General features: G+C 31.8%; 1 protein-coding gene and 1 long non-coding RNA gene across 2 annotated transcripts in view; both read left to right on the top strand.

Moving 5' to 3' along the window:
- Nucleotides 1-23,987, top strand: part of LOC118201809 (receptor-type tyrosine-protein phosphatase mu-like) — a 213,955-nt gene that overhangs the window by 159,143 nt on the left and 30,825 nt on the right. Inside the window, exons 37-38 of the mRNA XM_085812574.1 lie at nucleotides 3,315-3,463; nucleotides 5,394-5,529. Coding sequence (XP_085668700.1) covers nucleotides 3,315-3,463; nucleotides 5,394-5,529 — 285 coding nt within the window. The remainder of the gene's footprint in view (nucleotides 1-3,314; nucleotides 3,464-5,393; nucleotides 5,530-23,987) is intronic.
- Nucleotides 12,192-22,650, top strand: LOC118204733 (uncharacterized). The gene is made up of 2 exons (XR_004760861.2): nucleotides 12,192-17,186; nucleotides 22,440-22,650. It is a non-coding gene; the product is annotated as an uncharacterized LOC118204733 (long non-coding RNA).

Genomic DNA, 23,987 nt, shown 5'->3' with positions numbered 1-23,987 from the left:
TTGTTGTGATAATAATAAATTTTTGTTCATTTTTCATCGGACTTGTGCATTCATTTCATAACGAACCCGTACGCACGCAACAATATGTTTCCTAAATAAAACCGAAGAAGACGTGTTGTGTTAAATTTCAGTGCCCTTTTTTTTTATTTCATTTTAATCATGAGTTCTATTTCCTTATCTCAGAAAATCGTATAATTAGTTTCGAAAGAGAGTTTGACCTGATCATTGTCATTTCTTGAAACGTTATTGCTCGCTGTTACAGTAACCTTCACTCAAGCGTAGTCGCTGTTACTTTTCTATAAATGAATCGTCACTGTTCCGGTAATCAACGTCATTTTTCTTGTTATCAGTACTTTTCCTGTTGCTGTTTGTCTTGAAGGATGGAGTTTGTTTATTTCTGAGTTTATTTTTTCCTAGAAACTGTTTCATCTGGCCTTGTGCCAAATATTTTTTACCAAGGGTATGGACTCACAAAAGTTTGGATAACAAAGCATTTAGTTACTTCTTTAAACACTAGATGCCATGTAATGTGATAGCGATTCGAATACAGTTTTCGATTTCTCGAAGTCCCGCCCGTTACCGCAAAGCATAAACTGGCAAATCCTGTTTATATAATATCTAAGATATTATATTTAATACCTTAGACATTATATATAACATCCTTAGGCATTATATATAACATCCTTAGGCATTATACATAATACCAAGGCATTCTATACAATGGCAAATGTTCGAGAGTTGGTGCTTCAATGCCATCAAAGAAACACTTGAATACAAGTGCACGTTTGATCTCTTGAGTATCTAGAGACAGTTCATATCCCTGAAGGAAGCCATCCACCCAGTGTTGTGATACCTTGAATTCATATGGCGAATATGTCTAGCTGTGGTACCATTACAAGGCAAATGCTTGAATATGTCAGTCTCGCGAACAATCAACGACTACTGTCTTCTGTCTGCAATCCATTCACAGATGATGTGTTCGAATTCAGGAAATAATGGTGGCCGACCTGATCCACACTTACACTTCTTGGGATTTCTCCCCGTCGACTTCTTTACTGAGGTTATTGTAATCTATTCGTCCATTTTGGACCATTCTCACCATTGTTTGTCTAGCTGTGGTACCATTGCAAGGCAACTGCTTGAATGTATCAGTCCCGCGAACAATCATCGATTTCTCTCTTCTGTCTGCAATCCATTCACAGATGATGTGTTCGAATTCAGGAAATAATGGTTGCCGACGACCTGATCCACACTTACACTTCTTGGGATTTCCCCCCGTCGACTTCTTTACTGAGGTTATTGTAATCTGTTCGTCAATTTCGGACCATTCTCACCATTGCTTGTCTAGCTGTGGTACCATTGCAAGGCAACTGCTTGAATATATCAGTTCCGCGAATAATCAACGACTGCTGTCTTTTGTCTGCAATGCATTCACAGATGATGTGTTTGAATTCAGGAAATAATGGTTGCCTACTTGATCCACACTTACGCTTCTTGGGATTTCTCCCATCGACTTCCTTACTGAGGTTATTGTAATCTGTTTTTCAATTTCGGACCATTCTCACCATTGCTTTCTTTCGGAGCATTCTTTTCATTGCAGAGAGCGTTAAGCGGAATCTTTCACAATTCCTTTCTTGTACTCAGCGAAATAGCTCTTTCGTTTTGCACTCATTTTAATTCAGCATCAAAATTTATTATCCTTTAAAGTTCTTAAATCAGATGTTAAATGTCCGTTGCTAATGCAAAGTACTGAATACAGAAGATACGTATTTGTCGCAACCACGTCCGTTTGTTTCTAGTGTGTATGAATATTGAGTCCACACTTGGTCATTCGCCAATAAGGCGCCAGTCTGGTTGATGATCTTAACTAGGGCTTATTGAGAGGTAAGGCTTACATTACCCTGAAAAACCACACTAAAGCTTATTTTTTTTATTAGATCTTATTTCCCTCTAAGAACTCATTTAATTTATTTCATAATTTGTAATGTATTTGTTGAGATTTCATCTTAACATCTGTACCTGAGTCTAAACCATATCCTTAATATATTCGTACGCCTAATATGTACCATAATAGTGAAAAGTGTTCCCTTTGGTCTTAACAGTCCCCACCATGCACCTTCTTTCCATGTTCTCGTCCTTCTTTTAATGTTCCTCGTTTAGCGTGGCCAGTTCCTGGAGGACACAGCACAAATGAAATCAATTCCCGGAGGACACAGTACTAAGCTTTTTATTTATATTTATTTATCTATTTATTTTTAACCCTTTGTGCTCGAGGCGCTTTTCTGTGCACACTGTCCATTCTGAAGGTTCAGTCTCTTCTGTACAATTAATTTGGATTCCAGATTCACTATCGATTATTCGGATTTTTCGTCTTCTTGCTCCTCTAACGTCGTCACTATCTTTATCACTTTCGTCTTCGTTCTCATGGGCAAGCTCTCTATGTAGTGATGTAATTTCGTTCGTTATTGCCGAAAATTTAAACTCATCTTCGCTAGAAGTAACTTCTTCGTCGTGTTCCATACTTATTGGGCTCAGTAACTTTGAAAGAAATACTGCGATCGGCAAGAAGGTTGAGTTCGAACTGATGTCGAAGACAGAGTCCTACCCGCGGTCGCACGTATTTTTGAGATAAGACATTTAATCGCATAAGCATTGCAAAGACGACCTTTATTTGAGATAAGACATCCTTATAGCTACTCAGAAACTTCGTAATGTGATCTACAAAAGGCCAAGTAGATCTCTCAAGCGATATTCCTTAGGTTAAACACAAATAAACACATCGATTCGAATGGTGCCTCTCAGGCACCGCTCGAGTTATCGCATCACATGCAGTGGTGCCTGAGAGGCACCGCTCGAGTGCAAAGGGTTAATTCCATCGACGGAATTCAACAGGCTGAAAAGCACCTAACCCATTGGACCAGCTGTTCAGTCGATGGCTAAAAGAAAGATCTTATTTCCGGAGAAACGCGGTATTTGTGATACAGCATGCAGCGCAAGTAATACAACAGTTGTAGAAGTAATAGAGCATGCTGCAACGCTGTGCTGTTATCTAAATGTATGTAAGCACCAACTGACACAACAGTAATGAAAAGCGCTGTACTCGACATTCAGCACTTTTTCAGTGTTAACGTCTCTTTAAAATTTTCGAAATTCAAGTTTACGTACAGATATCAGGTCATGCATTGCTGTAGCACATACTGCCGATGTTAAAGTTCTCTTTCGTTTACGCAATTCAATATTTTATTTATTCAGTAAATAATTCGATTTTGGAGTTTTTTATCTGTACTTAATTAATGAATAAAATTTTATTCTAGGAGATAAGAACTCATCGCGTAATGCAATATCAATTTACGGGCTGGCCCGACCGTTCTGTACCTACAAACACCAACTACTTCATCAAATTCTTGAAGAAAGTAAGAGATGATCATCCGGTTATGGGAGGACCTATGGTCGTCATGTGCAGGTACTGAAGTTTCAAGTGTATTTGATTTTTTTATAAAATTTTAAAATGAGTTCTTAGATTTATTTCTCGAATAACTTACTCTGCATCTGTATGTAATAAAGCGAAAAAAGTAACAGTATTACTTTGGGAATAATTATAGAGATGTCTCAACATTCTACATACGGGCTCTGACGGGTGAAAGGGAACCATAGTAACATAGCTAACTATGACCCGTTACACCTTTCGCGAGACAATACGGAAACAAAGACAACACAGCAAGAACATAAGACAGAAAGCAGTGTAAAGCGTTTTATTATGCGAAATTAATAATACAGTAAAGAGTACATGGATTATGGATAATTCAGTTATGGCAAAGCACACGAGGGCTATCTGCCTAAATATAGGGATGCCTTCGTGGAGTACTTTCTAGGGGAAACTGGCTAGTATACACGTTACACAGGGGGAAAACCACGAAGACGCCCATGCAACCAGCCCGTTCGGGGGATTCGAACCTCGGACCGAACTACCAGTGTTCAGCGTCTTTACAGCTCGGCCGCTGGTGTGCCTCGGTAAAGAGTAGATACAGAATATGGTTTTTAGTTCTTTTTACGAAGTGAAAGTGTAGAGACATTACGATTTTTTTGCAGGGCCTTCGCCGGGAATCGAACCACGGACCTCTGGAATACCGGCCCATTGCGCAAGAACCACTACACCACGAAGGCACGCTAGGAAGCAGGGAGAAATGCATTATATACTCCCCTTTTTAAAGGGCGACTGTGGTTTTTATAGGACCCAATCGCCAAATCCTGGGTATGGAGAATCCTCATCCAATATCCTTTTAGTTCGGGCGCCAATGTAGAGACATTAGGATTTGTTTGGAGAGAGGAAAAATTAGCAACCGCCTTCGCCGGGAATCGAACCACGGACCTGTCGAATAACGGCCCAGTATACAGAACCACTACACCACGAAGGCAGGCTAGGAAAGTGGGAGAAATACTTTATAAAGGAAGTATCATAACGACGAAAAATTTCGGATATCATACTTTAACGAAAGTATCCATTTTGACCGCTCTCGACATCGTTCAGATGGATTGTTCAGACGCGAAAACATCATTCAGGTGGATATCTGAACAATGTTTTTGCGTGACATCAGTATGTTTGGACAGAATGCCTCTGTTTTTCCAAAACGGTTTGCAAATTAGATTTAAAATGGATTCAAAAGAGATTTTTTTTTGTGACGTCTGTACGTATGTGTGTATTCATCTCGCATAACTCAAAAATGAATATCCTCAGAACTTTGGAATTTCGTACATAAGACTGCTATAACATGTAGTTGTACACCTCCCGTTTTGGTTCAAATCGGCCGCACCAGAAGAACTTAGCAGCCATATTTATTTACGTTTGAAACTTAGCAGAATAGTGAATTAAGTCAGTTTCTGCACCTTCAGTGACATTTTGCCGAGTGGGACTAAAAGTAAACTTTCAGTTTTTTTGCCCACTGGCCGAATGGCTTGTTTTTGCATAGAAACTGTACTTTTAATTGATAAAAAGTTTTTTTATATTTGTTTTAACTGTATATGGTGTTTTAGGTTTTTCTACATTTTTCAATTTTTAATGAAGATGTTTTGAGTTTTTATGTATTTTTGCTTTATCTCCAAGTGAGAACTGTATTAATTGAACGAGTAATATATCTCTAAATGAAATTCCAGGAAATGCGTTTAAATGAAATACGGAAGAAAATGAGTATAATTTAATATTCCGTGCAAGGAAGTCATGTGATGTACACATCAGATTTTTTTATGCTGCTGTCAATCAATTTATTAAAGTGTCATTAAGCGAAAAGAAATATGCAGATTACGAGGAGTATTTTTTCCTGTCTGTTTGAACTCTGATAATTTTCTGACTGTACAATAGGTTGGTTAATGTAATTGTTTCTTTTTCATGATTTCAGTGCTGGTGCTGGTAGGTCAGGCACCTACATCGCAATCGATGCTCTTTGTCAGCAAGCTGCGGAAGACAAGCGAGTGGATGTATTTCGGTTCGTCAATAATGCCAGACATCAACGAATCCATTTTGTGCAGACATTGGTTTGTTTCCTTTAAATATTTGACGTTTGTCTCTTTAAATTATAAGTTTGAATCTGCATATTGTTCGCGGCTTAAAATTGCTGGGAATTATAAAGAAATATACGTTCTCAAACCTAAACCGAGTCCGATACATTAAATACCATTGATACTATAAATAAGCAATTACAATCGAAAAACTCCGACATTAGGTCTGCAGAGATTTTTCGGTACTTTTCCGTTTGGCCAGCGCTGGCGATAAAGTCGCCAATAATGGTAGAACTGATGCCAAACGAAATATCCTCGCTGGTAACCTTTTACGCCTCGTTTTCAAAACAAGTCGCAGCCATTTCTTAACAGATTGATTGTTTCTTTTAATACTGGCATAGAATTTTTACCAGATAGTTCAATTTTATGCCCTATGGCCATTCGCGGTAATTAAGTCAATTAGGATGCAATCACACCGCTCACCCGAAGGCAGAAATATAGAAAAGGCAAAGTCAAGCGTCATCTGTTCTAATGAGAATGCACTAGGGAAGTAAAGCACTGCAGTTTTACATAATTTTTGAGTAAGCTATTCGTACGAATAAGAATTCGTACGTACAAAATAATACTTGCATTTAAACTTGCATTCCAAATTTAGATTTAACTTGAAATTAACCCAAGCAGCACCGGAACGTTCCGAAAACGTTCAGAGTCCGTGTCATACCGTTCTATAACGGTGTTAGGCGTATTTAGAACGTTCTACATAACGTGCTAAAGTGGTGCGTGTAACAACCGTGTATTTAATACGTACATTTCGACGTACAACAATCGTGTTTTTTGAAACGTTCCCAGATTGAGTTATAAAATACGTTCGACATAACATGCTAAAGTTGTTTATGTTAGAACCGTGTTCTTAGGACGTACATTTCAACGTAAAATACTGGTACTTTCCAAAACGTTCTCAACATGTACTAGAAAATACGTTCTAAACGACGTGCTAAAGCGGTGCGTATTATAACCGTGTTCTTAGGACGTATATTTCAACGTACAACACTGGTACTTTTCGAAACGTTCTCAACATGTGCTAGAAAATACGTTCTAAACGACGTGCTAAAGTGGTGCGTATTATAACCGTGTTCTTAGGACGTATATTTCAACGTACAACACTGGTACTTTTCGAAACGTTCTCAACATGTGCTAGAAAATATGTTCTAAACGATGTGCTAAAGAGGTGCGTATTATAACTGTGTTCTTAAAATGCACATTTCAACGTACAATCCTGGTGCATTTCGAAACGTTCTCAATATGGACTGGGAAAAACGTTCTAAATTACGTGCTAAAACAGTGCGTATTATAACCGTGTTTTTAGGACGTATATTTCAACGTACATTCTGGTACTTTTCGAAACGTTCTCAACATGTGCTATGAAAAACGTTCTAAACGATGTGCTAAAGAGGTGCGTATTATAACAGTGTTCTCAGAACACATATTTCAGCGTACAACACTTATACTTTTTGGAACGTTCTGATCATGTGCTAAAGTACGTTCTACAGGACATGGTAAAGCTGTGCGTATTATAACCGTGTTCTTCGGACATGCATTCATTTTAAAGTACAGCACTGGTTTTTTCGAAACGTTCCGAGACATACTATAAAGTACGTTCTGCGTGATGTGCTGAAGAAGTGTGTGTTACAACTATATTCTTATAACGTACATTTAGAAATACAATACTGGTATTTTTCAAAACGTTCTCAGCATGTGCTATAGGCCCCCAGCGGCCGAGCGGTAAACTCGCTTGATACTGGTAGTTCGGTCCGAGGTTCGATTCCCGCGAAAGGGCTGGCTGCATGGGCGCTTTCGTGGTTTTTCCCATGTGTAACGTGTATACAAGCCAATTTTCCTTAAGAAGCCCTCCAGGAAGGCATCTCCCTTCCGTGTAGTGCCTAAGACCGAAGCACGTTAATAAAAAAAAAAAAATGTGGTATAAATTACTTTATACATGACACGCTAAAGCTAATTACACCGTGTTTCTTAAGAAGTTCTTTTCAGAGCATCCATTGGTAATTTTCGGATGGCTCACTGCATGCTATCAAGCGCATTCTACATGACGTGCTTGTTACACCTGTATTTTTCTGTACATTTTAATATATAAAACTGCCGTGTTGTACCATGTTCTTCGTTAAAACATTTGGAGCGTGTGCTATAAAGTACATGCTACTCACATTACAATTATACTAATTACCTAGGTTTCAGGCAACCGTCAAATTATTCATTTTCCGTAAATACTTCAATATCTTTTATTTTGCCGCAGTATTAGTTATAGAAAACATTTTCATTAAATATGTACTGTAAAGACAGTTCGTAAGGCTTGTATTTCAAAAATAGATAAAATAATGTTACTTAAAAACTGTATTCTGCTTATTAAATGTAAGTTATTTAGAATTTCAAAAAAATATTTAAAAGTTCCTGCATATTTTTTCAAATGAAATTATGTCGATTTTTTTTTTTTTTTTTTTTTTTTTCATTTTGCATTAATCATTTATGTTTGCAGTACATTCATGAAACGTGTCATGAACTTTCTACTAGAACAACCATGTGAATAGTATGTAGCTTTCTATGTGCAATATTGGTATCTTCCATAACATTTGGACATGGGGTAAAAAAACTACATGTTATTTGCGTTACAAATGCGATTGTACATATTTAGAATAGCAACAGAATTATGATGATGTTAGGACACGTTTGCGAGCGTGCTAATTTTTTCCCCTAAAATGCACGAATTATTCGTATTGCAGGTGTTAAATGTCGTTGGTGATGAACTGTTTCTTTCAAGTGAAAGAAGAGAAAAGTCACTTAATGATTTTTATTTAAGAAAATTGTTTAATAAATTTTATTAATTTTACAAACATGTAAACACGGATACAATAATAATAATAATAATAATAAAGGATACAAATTTGGGGCGACATAATCCGCTTTTTTGCTTGAATATTTTCCATGTTTCCCACCGCCTAAAACAGGCGTCATAAAGAGGATATTTGTCAGGCACACAGACCAAAATCTCTCGCGAACCCCCACCTTCACATATTGCAACAATCTATGATATTGTACAAGATTTACAAAAGAGCAGAGTGATACTATAGAAAATTTAGGATAAAAATGAGTCAATGGAAAATCAAACTTATTTTCGAGCGCATGTAAAATAATTAACAACACATGGACCCGAACTCTTTAATTAATTACTTAAGGGGCCTTGAGGACCCTAAGTAATTGATATGCGGGTTACCGAATATCAGTTATAGTGAGAATTGAAAAGTGCATGACATCAGTAGAAGACCACTAGATAACAAGCATTAGTAAATGCCAATAATCTTATCTAGTATACGTTAATGCTTAATTGCTTTTCTTTCGAAGAAATGAAAAGGCCTTGGGATTATTGCAAGATTCGGATACCTAAATACGCCACAAATGGAATCCCTTCTGAGTGATCACTAAATGATTCAGTTGTCCACTATTACGTTTTTACAGAAAAATTAAAAATTGAAAATTAGGCAGCATAAGAAATTTATGAATTCAAAATATCTTGATATTTTACACTTATTATCCATTTTCGTAGACATGAAAAAAATAGTTTTTTCAACAGCATTTTAATTTCATACTCTATATATTTGTTGCTTTAATTTTTTCCCTGTTTGAAAACTCTGCGAATTGGGAAAATTTAATCCTGTTATTTTTCGCAAATTTAAATAATTTAATCATTATTCGGAAGATCACATATATGAAGCTGAAATTTATCAATGATTTTTAATCACATGCTAGAAATTTGTGTATATCTGCATCGAAACTGTTACGAATATTATTAAGCTGTAGATTTTCAAATGAATTTATATAGTTCCTTTTATATAAATTTGTCCTTTATTCATATCAACTTTTAACTCAGAATTTGATTTCATGTATGAAAATCATGTCGTCCAATTAACTAGAAGCTATTTACATATTATTTCTGATATTTAGCAAAATATTCGTTGTTTTAATGAAAAGCAAATTTTATTTGCATTGCTCATCTATTGACAATAACATGTAAACAAAGTATTCTTGAAAACGCTTAACTTCTTGAACAATCGTGCGTGCAAAGCTTATGCACATTCGGTAAACATGGAAAATAATATTTTACTTTACTTCCAAAAGTTTTTTCGCAGAAGTCTATGAGCAAATGTTTTTGATTTCCTTAAAATTTTTACCCTGTGACTATGACTCATTCTCAAGGATTCAAAGTTTTACACCGAACTTGGATGAAAGGCCTCAGGTTCCCGCTGCTTTTGACCATTCTCAAACTAGCTTTCAAGACATCATGGGGCACCAAGTGCATCGCTTGTGGCCACGTCTGTTAACAATAAAACTGATCTTTCTGGTTACCGACCGCTTTATTTCCTTTTCCCGAGATACAATGATGTTTACGTCCATTCCCAAAATGCCAATATAAAACAACAATTGGATCGTTTCAAGATATTCGATGATTAAGAACTTTAGGTTTTCGTTATAACACTGTGAAGTTCATCAATTCCAGATTTCTACAACTTTTCAATTAAATCTAAAAGTGCATTTTATTTCCCTTTATAACTATATCCTTTCAGGACTTACTCTTATTATTATTATCATCATCAAAGAACCGTTTTTTGTATACTGTTTATAAGGAACAGAAAATGTTTTACTTTTCACTTAGCTCTGTTATCTCTGATGAAACAAAACTTGGTATATACAAAATTTATTCACTTGTAGAGCAATAATCACATTTAGCCTACAAATAAAAGATTTAAAGAACTACCCAGATTTTTCAATTCAGAATTTAATATCTAGTACCAAGTACTTTAGAACTCTGAATATTTGGAGTTATAAAATACTTGTTTCGTATCCGTAATTAGTTCAACAAAGTAAATAAATATTTTCTACATCCGCTAATCCAAACGTTAATTATGAAACAGAATATGCTCTTATTCAAGAATAATTTTATTTTAAATATGTGCATACTGCTATACTTAGCGATGAAAATTTCAAATGAAGCGAGTTTCAAATGAAGCAACACAAAGCGAGTTATGTGTTTCTTCAACAAAAGAAAAATAGCTTTCTAGCAACATGGTGGTTAAAAAGAAGATTTTTCTCTAATAAACTGGCTAAAATAACGCTGATTATTGTTTAGAAACCAAACCTATATGTTCAAATATTTGATTACTATTATATAAATGTTCACATAGAATTAATTAAAATTTACCATAAAATATTTTAAGAATATTTATTGTTAAAATATCCACATAAAATTATCGCGCCCCCCCAAAAAAAAAAAGAAAGAAAGAAAAGAGAAGGAAAACTTAACTTAAATGGTTCAGTGTAATAAAATCTATAAAGACTTTATATTTTTAATAAACGTGCACATATAAAATTTCAAATACACTCAAAAAATCCTTTTGCGACTACAGTATTTTAAATTGTTGCATACAATACGTCTGCATACATATAACAGCATTCGAAACCTGTTAAACATTTGTATATCTTCTTTTGTAATAAAAAATTATGGGATTTTCATAAAAATTGCAATCTGATCCTGCAATATCCAACTTAATAGCTAATATGAGTTTAAACTGAAGGCATTCTGTACCATTTAAATTAAACATGGCCATAAAAATTTTAACTTAAATGACATACGGTGCATTTAAATGATGTGTATAAGCATAAAAACTTTTTATTAACAGGGAAATTTATTATTTCATATTTATATGAAGCTAATGATCATTATAACGTCATTTCGCATTTTTAGAAAATGTATTTGAGTATCAACGGTATATGAAATGTAAACCAAATAATTCAATTGAAAATAAAATTCAAAATAAAAATTGCACAATGTTATGGAAATAATGTTTAAAAAATATTATTCGTTTGTTCTATATTGCACGCTAGACGTAATTAACGTCAAAAAAAGTTGAATGTGATTTTAAGAGTGATGATGTGCGTTCTACTTTAGTTAGCATTATTTCGATATTTTGAAACTGTAACGTATCATGGAAAAATGTTCGCTGAATTACAATTTTATTTATTACCTGGTCTTTGGATACCTTGCAGATTGCCGTGTAGAGTCATATATGATGATGGAAAACATGGAAGGTAAAACATAGTCGAACACATGCATGAATTTTTCAGGAAAACACAGAAACTCGTTATATCTTGTTATGCTCATAGCAGGCATGAATTGCACTATTTATTTATTCGTAAAAGGCAGGGATTTTTAATTTTATTTTCTGCATCTATGTACCGCGAAAAATTCTGATAGTCATGTACAATTCACGCTGAAAACAATCTGCGAAACTAGTTGAGAAATGAGAACTGAAAGCTGTAGTCTCAAATTCCGAGCATTCGTAACTTAATACATTCTTAGGAATGGACAGTCTTCATCAGTTATTTAGCCACTCCATCACCGAGAACTTTGCTATGAGTGCGACCGATCTTCTGCCGTGAGAAAGGGAAAAGTTTCGTCGCAATTTTGATGGAGAACACTCCGAGGGACTCTCACCTCTCTTTCCTAGCCAGCAAAACACTCGAAAAGACTTCCGACTCGTCAGTCTTATAAATGATTCTTTAGAACTGGTAAGTAAGAACTTAAAAATATAATATATATTTTAAAATATTTTAAAGAAAAATTTAAAAGAAATTCCATACGTTTCTGTGAGACATCTAGTTAAATAAATTGCAGTGTTTAGATTTTATTTATCTCTTACGATCTGGTCTAATACTTATTTTCATTGCAATAAAGTTAATAAAATAATTCAGCAGAAAGGTTTGCAATTAGAAATCGGAATTTACAGGAAGAAAGTGCCGCATTTGAAGAGTTCTTTTACTATGCTTCTATTCTATTGGGCTATAGAAAACAACGTAATTTTGAAAATTGTTGATGCACAAAATATATTTCATAAGTAACTTCAATTTTTAATTTCAGAATAATAGGGTGAAGGGTAATAAATTAGGTGATAATCTAAACATAGTATAGAAATTGCAATTTAAAAGAGAAACCCCGTTAAGGGGCCCTATGATCCAGCTTGCGAGGACTACCAAAATTACTTAAACCGACCCTAACGATGCGATATGTTTTACCTAATTGTGGAGAACAGTTTTTCCTGCTATTCTGTTTACATTATAAGATTTTTTCGCCCTTCTTTCCGCATACCATCGTAGTGTAACTGCAAGCACGCTAATACGTATTCGGAGGATTCGGAATTCGAATCCTGGTGAGAGTACCGCGGATTTCTTGTTTCGTGAGTTCTAAAAAGCTTTACAAGGGGCGCCCGAAATAAAAGATGGTAGACAACAATTCGTCACTACCAGGATTTTTCGACTGAGCCACCTCATACCTAGTCACCCTTAAAACAGAAAGTATATAAGACTTCTTTTCCTCACGTGTTTCATGTTTCCTGGATCGATTTAACCTAATGATACTACGATACCGTAACTGATCCTGCTATTCTGTTACTTATATAATCGACTCAAAAATAGTAACCAATGACACAAATAACAGGATCATGTTCCGAAAATGTAAAGCAGGCGTTATTCACGGTGGTGTCAGTAACGTTTTACAAGAACGCTCTGAATTATGCCTATCTGTTACACCTTTTATCCGTATAATCGCACGTCAATTGCCGGTATTAACAGTTTCCATTACATGTAAAGACAGTATAAAAGTGTCTCATAGACGGTATAGTGGTTAGAGAAGCCTACTACGATACCGAAGGTCCCGGGTTCGAATCTCGGAGAAGACATGAACGTTTGTAAATGTATAGTGTCGGTGCGGCATGGCGGCACTCTAAATATGCGGCGACCCGAAAGTCATTTCTGGGGATTGGTGGAAGGGGAGAGGAGTGGGATATCCCCGGGATGTTCTCTCTCAAAATTTGGGGTGGAAAATAGAAGTCCAACCTCTCTTCGGAATAAGCTCTGGCAACCATTGTTCCATGTAATATGGACACGACAACAACAACAAAGTATAAAAGTTTACGTAGTAGAGCACATTAAAACGTGTCACATGGACAGTGTATGTTCATGAAGGGTATCTTTTTTTATATGTTTAAGTATGATATTCATAAATGTCTCTTAAGAATAGTTTAATATATATAAATCAAATACGTATGTGCATTTATGGATTCTTTGAAATACTAATGTTACTTTAAATATCAATATGATGTAATAAATAAAGATGTATGCTTTTTAATATTTCACAATGCATTTAAAAAGAAAGCTAAGAAAAAGGATGCTTTCTCGTGAAGCATTCAGATGCAGAATTCAAAAACACGCACGAACATGCCCAATAAATAAATAAATTAAATTAAACTAGGAAAAGGACACTCTAATATTTCTGTGTTAATGGATTTAAATTTCAACCAACTTTTGTTTACTATCAGATATAAAATATTTCATCATAGTCGTGCTATGGTACGTTGATTTTTCTATGATAATTTTTCTAAAATTATAAAAACATTTGTTGATGTCGACGAGAATACGAAAATATGTTGGTTTTCTGCCATAATTATCTGAATAAATTTTGAAATTAAAGTAACTTTTGCAATGTGTGGAACTTACATCACTTGCAAGGAAAGCTGCTAGTTAAATTCTAGACTTAATGAAAAATTTTAAAATTAACACCTCCGTTTTTGATTAACTATTAAACTATTACCGTATAAAAACACTATAAAAGCCAAAAAGTCTCTGCAGTGAATGTGTTGTAAATTGTAAAGTGCCTAGTAAAACATTTTTAATTTTTGGTCGATGGATTAATCAAAACAAAATGTTTTTTGTATGTTTACTTTTTTATCATCTCACTTGACTTATGGATCTGCACACAGTAGACTTTAGGCTGGAGCTCTTTCCGCTTCTCCATATGTTGCCCCACAGCGCTATTTCTTTCAAGGACGAAATCACTCTTTTCCCCTCAAAGTATGCCCTGCGGTCCAAAAAACGTATGTAACCAATCAAATCCTGAAATTACTGACGTCCGGCTGACTCTGACCTCAGTCATTCTTAAAGAAGAACGATTCGAAAGACCGGGATTTGAGATCATCAAGAACACCGCTAAAATTATTCCAGATCGAAGGGAAGTATTGATGTCTTTGTTTTATCCGCTCTACTAAAAGTGTAAGTATGCATATTTTCACATTTTTAATCGTATTTTTAATAATGAAAGTTTGATAAAATTGTTTTGTATATGTCTAAAATCTTCCAAATGCTATAATCATGTTGATCTCAAACTTATAACTGCCAACTCAAGTTTTCAACTCAGTCCCAGTTTTTCATCACATCTCCAAGTAAATTACCAAATCTCGAGATTTTAAAGTCTCGAAATTTAAATCTTTACTAAAGAAATTTTTCCCATAAAAAAAAAAAGAAATTTATCAAAATAATGAAATTTTTAATTAGGCGAATTGTATTCGTCCACCTGTAATGATTTTCATAATAATTTTTCTTGTTAAACTTTATTCCACAAAACTGTATTTTTTATTAATTTTATTGACCTTAATAAATTTTTCTTATCGGATTTCGTTTAATCTGAGTTGTTTTAATCTGCTGTAGACATCAGTAGATTTTTATGTGAATATTTAGGCAATGTTTAATTAGTTAATTTTCGTGTATAATTTTGTTTACTTTAGTACCTGGCATATTACTAATTTTATCTAGTGTTATTATGTATGTTAATTATTAATTTCACATGCATCGTATATTTAAAAATACTTTGATAAATAAAAGCTTTGCTTCACTACTGAAGATTTCCTCAGCATAAAAAAGCGAGGAAATAAAAAAAAATGAAATTAGTAAAGAGCATAAATTTTAGACTATCTAATAAAATGCTAATGCATCTTACATCAAAATTGAATTACAAGTACTATAGTAACCTGAACCATCATGCATCATAAACTGAATCAAAGCGAGTTTGGAATTTCTTTGAAATGGTATAACCTCGCAGAGTGAAAAACCTTTCATTTTTCTAGAGCAAACCCGTCTTTAAAGAAAATCTCCCGTCTTTTAAGATTTTCCAAGGCTGGAAACTATGATCTGCATGCATATACGATTGTGTTTATGGCTTTAGAAATACAATTTTTATACTATTGAAATGTAGTACTGGTATTTTATGCACATACTGTTTTCATTAAATTGTAAAGAAAAATTAAAACACTAAGATAATTAGATATCTTATATTTACACAAGCAATGAAATAGACATTTTTTATTATTTAGAGTTAAAAACTGAAATTTTGGCTAGTTTTTTTAACTTTTTGATAACTATTTTAGAGCAGTTTAAGTTCTCCAGCTAAAGTGGCAATAAATAAATAAACAAATAAATAAGTAAAAATTTGAACTTTCAATAAATCACTGGAACTGCACTGGAGCGATGTAAATGAAATATCTTCATCTCACATTGGTCTAAGACATTACGTACCAAGCGAATTTAGTCGTAAACCTAGAATGCTTTAAGAAATACAGAGTTGGAAGGCAACAAAGTTTCATTTATTTCTTTTATACATTAGGCCTGTTGTTATGAGTTCAATTTTACCATCTGCTATGTACAACAACTTTCTTTTACTACATGTGGAAATTTTTAATTTTAATAAAGCCTTCAGATATTGCTTTCTCTAATGATGCATTTGCAGAAAATGATTTAAGAGCTTTTGTTAAACACAGTATTCGATTACATGGAAAAATATTTATTTAATAATTTATTTAATAATGTATAATGTTCTATCTTTGATTCATTTAATAAATGATGTTCAAATATTTGGGCCTCTTGACACTTTTTGTTGAAAACATTTGAACTTTTTGGGGGAACTGAAAAATATGCTTTGTGCTCTTTCAGAACCTTTGCAGCAGGCGCACGCAGATATGCTTAACAAACACGTTTTGACGAAGAAAAGGAATCAATAAGTGAAATTAGCAAAATATATCGTTTCAACTCTCAGAATTTAAGATATCTGCTGACACTGGTGATAATTGTTGTTTATTTATAGACAAATCAGTTCTAATAATCAAATATCTGTTAGAAAATTCATCGGAAAAAGAAATTGTTTTTTTACAGATTTAATAAACAAAAAGAATTTTAGTCATCCTTTCAGTTCTTTAAATTTAGGTGTCAGTATAATTTCAGAACTATCAATAAATTTAGAATCTACATCAGTGGAATCTGTTAACTGTATATATATGCTAGTGGCATATAGGGATTATTATGTTTGTTATCCATTATGTTTTTAATCAGGTGTACTAACAGAGTTTCCCTCACCTAGAAAATTTTAGACTGCCATGGAAAATACAAAATATATTCAGAAAGTCAGGGAGGAATTTTCCCAGAATGTCAGGAAGGTTGAGTTCGTATAAGACAAGCTTTTTAATGTTGATAATTAACTACATATAAAGTAAGATTGCTTCAATTCAGTCTCAGAACATTTACGGATTTATTTCTTTACATTCACAGAAAATGGCATTTAGCGTTGTACATTTGCTAATGACCGATGAAGTGGCTGTCATCCAAGCAAATGAGTGTCAGATGATAAAAAGGGACATGTAACTGGCCTTCGTATAAAGAAAGAAGTCACATGAAAAGAGCAATTCTGGAACACAGAGAACCAGATACATCCTGAGAGAATTTTTATATTGTTATCCTGAGAGAATATTGTAAGTATTCTACAAATTTTTACGTCTGTTTTCCCATATTAATTTAATTGGTAGGAAGTTTTTCGAGAGCATAAAATTGAAATAATGTTTTCTGAATTGAAACATTGAAATTTTAAAAAAATGTTTTGATGCGTAGGAAAATGTATTAAGCATACTTTAATTTTTCTAAACAAATATTATTTGTCCTTATTCTCTCTAATTAATTGTGCTCATATTATATCAGCTTATGTTTTAATAGTTTCGCTCCGAAATAAATCATATCTACATTTTTAATTATGGTTCATAGTAAGACTCTAATATTCAATATACTTTGCTAGTTTGTGAATTTTAATACAACCTCTTTAAAAACTTACCCATATATAAAATAATGGATGCTCAAAGGAAGACTGAACGAGAGATTTTAGCCTGCGGATCCATATAAATGTCAAATTCAATTCCATTTAGTGAAGTCATGAATCAGGCTCCAGAATGTTAACACTGTGTTTAAATTTAATTTAAAATCGCCTATCTATATATTTTATTTACAAATCTGAATAAAAATATAATTTTCAATAATAAGATTTGAGTTTTCAATAAGAAATGTTAAAGTGATTAACGATTCTAAACAATAAATATGCTGTTGAGTTGAAAGATGAGACTGTATCTAATGAAAAATGTATGCATTTTTGTAGCTAATTATGCTACAGTTGAATTTAAGTCCAAAAACGGCTTTAAAGACATTGAATTTTAGATTCAGGTTCAGACTTTGAAACACCAAAACAGAAGTGAAAGAGGCCATTAACATTCTGATACATGTATATATTAATATACATGTATTAGAATGTTAATTCTTCGGATGATAAATTAAATACAAAAAGAAACAAAACAGAATTACCTCCTACTAAATTAAATTATAGCTAAATAAAAAGAAATCCCTTTTAATTTTTCTTCATGCGGTAGTAAATTAAATTTTACTACACTTTTTTAAGCTTCTTTACTTAGTTATATTAATTACAGTAGTAGAAGATGTTTTTAATTATTTATTTCAGTTTTTATTTTTTTATAATTAAATCGAAATTATATGTTTAATTCCATTATAATAATTTTGCTTGCTGATTATTTTTTCCTTTATCAAAGTTAAATTTTATTTTGAAATTTTGGATTTTAACAATTTCACATTATGAACGTTTGTCTATTATAAGATTTTTGAATTCTACATTTTTCTTTTTCTTGGTGGCTTGTGCTTTATGTCACTGTACTTTTTCAAGTTCTTTTTACAAAAAGTTTGTACTTTAGTAGTACTTTTATAGTACATTTTATATAAAAAGTTTCTAACTTTAAAATTAACAAAATTTTCTCTTTTCAAAAAAGTGTTTACTTTTTCATATTTTTATATATTGGGTAACTAATTTTGAATCACGTCAAAAATTAACTAGGTATTTAGTCATTTACTTTTATTTTTCAAGAATGTTCATTTCAGAGAAACTTAGCGCTGTGCTTAATTCCTCAGCATTAACTTTGCTTATTAGCTATTTTTTCACGATCTAAATTAATGAATCTTTTTTTGAATTTCATAAGTTTACTAAGTCCGTATTTTCAAAATTTGGCCAGCTTTGCCTTCTCTGTGGTTTTGAATTCCGCATGTGTCTTTTTTTTTTTTTTTTTCATGTACATTATGTCATATGTCATTCCTATTTTCCAAGTTATTAATTTTTAAAAACTTTTTAATTTAAAATTAATAAATATGTTTTCACTTATTCTTCAAAATCTTCTAAAGAAGGCGCGTTAAAAAATACTTCAAAAGGCGAGTCTGGTCTATTTTGTCATTTATGTATTCGATTTTGAGTCACGTCGGAGCAAGTGATATCGTGATAAATACTGATTTCAGATACTTGCAATTTTTATCATTATTTTAATTTGCCTCATCGGTTGCTAAATGTGTAACACTAGCGAAGACTGGGAGTTCGTCTTGGCTTCTATTCCAGACGAACGGTTTTGTTGCGTAGTTGGTTTTCGTGGTTTTCCCATGAGTAGCATGAATATGAGCCAGTTTTCCTTAGAAATTCCTCCACGAATTCATTCCCTCCCTTAGGCAGATATCACTTGTACACTTCGTTATATTCGAGTATCCTTAAATAATCATTAAATAATTTTTAAACAGTTTTAAATTTTTTGAAAAATTTTAATTTTGAATTAAGGTTTTGGTCTTTTAATTCAAAGGACTCTTTGATTACTTGTACAATTCATCCAGATATAATTTGATTTCTCTGTTTATAATTCTATATTCTTTCGGCTGCTCTTTGACAAAGACCAAAGATATTTTTTAATTCTTTAAATTTCATGCGAACTTTGTTTTATTTATGTATTGATTTAATTTTGCTCCAATTTTGTTTTCCATGTTTTTGATTCATTCTTTTGATTTGTGACTTATTGTTACAGAGTTCATCATTTTAGGTTTATATTAACTCCATTTGTTTCAATTCACATGTCTCTCTGTATGTATATATATATGCAAGGAAGAGGAAAGTTCAAAAGCGATTGCTTAAAAGTACATTTGGAAATTAAAATTTTAAAATCAAAAATACCCTCACTTCCAATATTTCACTTAACATGATCTTTGAGGCTAAATGGCGATTTCAAAATACATAAAAATCATATTCTAACCATATTCTAATCATATTCAAAAAAATTTCAATGATTTTTTTCAAGGATTGTATATTTTTCTTCAAGTGAATTTAACTAAATTCAAATAGTGACATTACAGAGCGTGTTAATTTTGTATTTCAATCTCGAAAATGATTGCTTTAAACGGCGACCATTTCGAGAGCATTTTGACATAACTGACGATATATGAAATTGAAGCGCAATTTGTTGGCGACGTTTGGTGCAAAAACTATTCTTGACCAATAATCTTCTACAAAATTAATTTTAGTAAGTGTTATAATTTGTTTGCTATTTCACTTTTAAACTTTGAAAAACCGTCAGTCATTTCTAGGATATCCCATATTGATTTTTTACTTTATATTTATTAATTATATACATATGTATAGATTTATATATATCCGTCGATCTGTTTTTTTATATGTGTTAACTTTTCACATATCACATCGATAAGATTAGTTTTTAGTTCATTCACATGTTTTCCAACATTGATTCTAACAGTTTTATTTCGCGTGTAGGCTGTTTTTTTACCTTTCCATGTTAATATATTTTTAAAAATTACTTCCATGTTAATATTTTAAAAAATACTGCGTTGAACTATTTTATGGAGCCACAGCTCCTGGTAACTTTTTAGCAAGCTCACTAGAATATTTCTTCCTATTATTTCATATTTTTGCAGCATTTTGCCCAAAAAAAATTTTTAAGACCAAATAGGTCTTACGTCAAATTACTTGTTAGCTTTTCAATTTCTATTTCAATATATATATATATATATATATTAATATATATGGCATTGCTTATTAAAAGTTTTTTGTGGTTAAAATTTATCAGATCTGTTTTAGTAGAATCTAATGAGTAAGTATTATGTTGCGCTTCTTGTAGTTGTTCTCCATCACAGGTTTAAAATCATAAGCACTCATTTAATGAATCATGAAAAAGCTTTAGCACAACTTTTATATTAATAGATGTAATTGTTGCCCCAAAATTTGGCTACTCGGCTTTCCTGAAGTCTATTGCTCTAAAAAAAGAAAAGTCTATAGTAAAATGCTTTATTCAATTTAAAACAAGGGTGCCAAAATTCCTAAATACATATTTGTAGGAATGAATAGAATTGCATATTAAACGTTTTTCTCACTTACACATTTCTCCATTTACGTTGACAAATTTTCATGACTAAATACTACTTCACTTTTTGTTAAGATTATTTCACGTTTAATTAGATACCTGCGCAAATTTAATACAAATAAAGCACATTTAACAACATATAATGACACAATTCTAACTAATCAATGCACTAATCTCTAATATTAAATTGAATTTACATTGTAATTTGATTTTAAATTAATTGTAAATCTCTCATATTAAATTAAATTTGAATTTGAATGAAACACTAGGATAAAAATTATTCTGATTACTGAAATGTATTCATATATGCAAAATGTAAATAGCAAATAACATTTCAAATCAAATTTCTCAATTTTATATTTATACTTATTATATGTATAATAAATTTAAAAATATTTAGGGAGTCATATTAAGATATTTTTGCTTGTGATTCAAAGTTCTATTTAATTTCCTTAACATTCGTATTAAAATACATATATAGTGTGTACATACATACATACGCACACACACACATATATATATATATATATATATAACAATTTATTTCCTAAACAATATTGTTTAATTGATTATATTATCTCCTAAGTTTAATTAAAGTAGAATTATTTTAAAAGAGTATATATATATATATATGTAAAACATTTATCTTTACATGCATATGCACATGTAGTTAAATTTTTTATCATAGTTGCACTGTATTCTGTTATATTAATATAAGCATTTCAAGGTGACAGTTTCCATGCTCCTTATTTTCGTTATGTTCGTATATGTTGCCATCCCTTCAATGAAATAATTTTTTCTACTCCATGACTGTAACTCATATGAACCTTTAAGTGCGGTGCCGAAATAAAAGGAAAATAGGAAAAACGAATCTCCAGAATCGAAAATCATTTGCAGCACATGTTACCCTTGTTCACTAGAGAAACTAAATGGGGAAATAGCTACTTGAAAGAAACACAATTCGACATTTTTTGTTTGTAATATTTCATAATTTTATGACCATTTCATTCTTTTCAAATATTTTAACTAGACCAGCATTTCATGATTTAAATAATCATTTTCGTTTCTTTTCTGGCAAGGAAACAAATTTCATTTTTTTATTGTTTATAATGCTATCTGAGAATGCCAAAAAATGAGGTATTTGTATTGCAAACCTCAAAATCTTTAACAAAATATATCTGTTAAAAAATCCTTTTTCTTAATTCCATTACATTTTTAGTTCTCGTTTTCTAAATAACAGTTCAATTTGCAATTATCTAATTTTTGAAAAATTGAAATTTATCTAAAATTTTGATTTTTTTTAAAATCAACTCTAACGGCGAAATCTCAAATTGAAGCATTATTCAATAGTACTATTTCAAGATAACATAATTTTACATTAAACCGACCACATAGGATGAAACAGCATTGCTTTTATTAAAGTTTGAGAAAATTTATTATTTCTTGATTATTTAGTTTTAAAAATATATTTTTTTTTTATTCTTTTAGGTGCTTTCAAAGAAAATCGGGCCACCAGAGAGGTACCTTGCAATATTATTGAAAATATTATAAAAGACTGGTTGAAAAGTGTTTCATTTAGAGAAAAGTATCATAAACAAAAAGGAAAATGTACAACAGAAGGAAGTTTGTAAACAATGGAATAAAAAATTTGTGTATTAGCTTGTACGAAAATACTGTAATTAAAGTTATTAATTGTTCAGTTTGTTTCCTAACTTTCATGAAGACTTGGATTGGTAGAGGATACTTAGCTTAAGCAAATATTGTATCTTATACATTGTATTACTGAATATGAAAATAATTAGTTCATTGAATTTGAATGTTTGATTCTAGAAGAGAAATTTATTACATGAATATGCAATATGGAAATTAATTTCATTACATTTCCTTTAACACTTTTAATTTTGCTTTAAAATTTTATGAAATAATATAAAACTATCAGTTTATAGATTCTGGGAATTTAATGCATTCCTAGTAGCTGAATTAAATTAAAACCTTTTGCAATAAATGCTTCAAATTTTAAATTATGACAATAATTATATTTTAACTGAAAATTGCTTGTTAAGAACCTTATCCATTGACTGGACCATCCACTGAACTAATTTTATAAATCAAATTTATGGCAAAATAATGAATTTGTGAAAGATATATGTCATTTTATTTGTTTATTAACTTTCAAAATACGCCTTCTAACTTTATAAAAAAATTACATGGACAGAAGTAATTTTAACAGAGAACTGTTTAGTACAGTTAAATTGCTTGTAAACAGAACACAAGAAAAAATATTTATTATTTTTAAAATTTGCATACCTTTAAATGCAAACTTTTAAATTTATTTTAATGACAAGAAATATCCAAGCATTCACTTTAAATTCCCATCATCCTGATGCTTTTAGTCTACTGCAATGACAAAAACTCTAGACAGCAGTAGTCTCATATAAAGTTTAAGTACAGTTATTAAACTGGCATATCAGAGCTTATTAGTGTTGAAAGAAAACAATTTGTTTTTAATTTACTGCAAAAAAGTACCGAGGATTATATTTAATAAGAAATAATTATTTCGTCCAGAATATAATACAGTCTCCCATTAAAATAGTTTGGTGTATATGATCACATCAACAAGGTTTCAGAATTTTGAAAATTGCAATGATTCTGGCCATATATTAAAAATCGTGATTTGCAGTCTGATTCCTTTTCCTTCCAGTGAGAACAATAACTTAATTTCTTGGTTAATTTATTAAACTTAAAATACATTTCTATCATTAGAACTGTAACAAATCTTGTTTTTATATGTAGTTAATAAGAATGGTGTGTAAAACTTCTATGGGAATATAAGGTCTAGATAATATTGCATTGGAGGAATTGCATGTAAATGTAGAGAAAAAGTGTAAAGTTTAATTAATAAATGGCATGTATGTAATGAACTAAGAGAATAGAAAAAAAAAATAGAATTTGAATTTTGATGCACATGTAAAGCATCACATATATTTGTAAATGTAACATTTCAGGCTCAACTCTTCAAACAGATGATGTCTTTTC

This window comes from Stegodyphus dumicola, chromosome 3 (genome assembly GCF_044657685.1).
Source record: "Stegodyphus dumicola isolate Sdum_Otavi_A_Nest chromosome 3, ASM4465768v1".
NCBI lineage: Eukaryota > Metazoa > Arthropoda > Arachnida > Araneae > Eresidae > Stegodyphus > Stegodyphus dumicola.
This window is presented reverse-complemented; position numbering and strand designations above follow the sequence as displayed.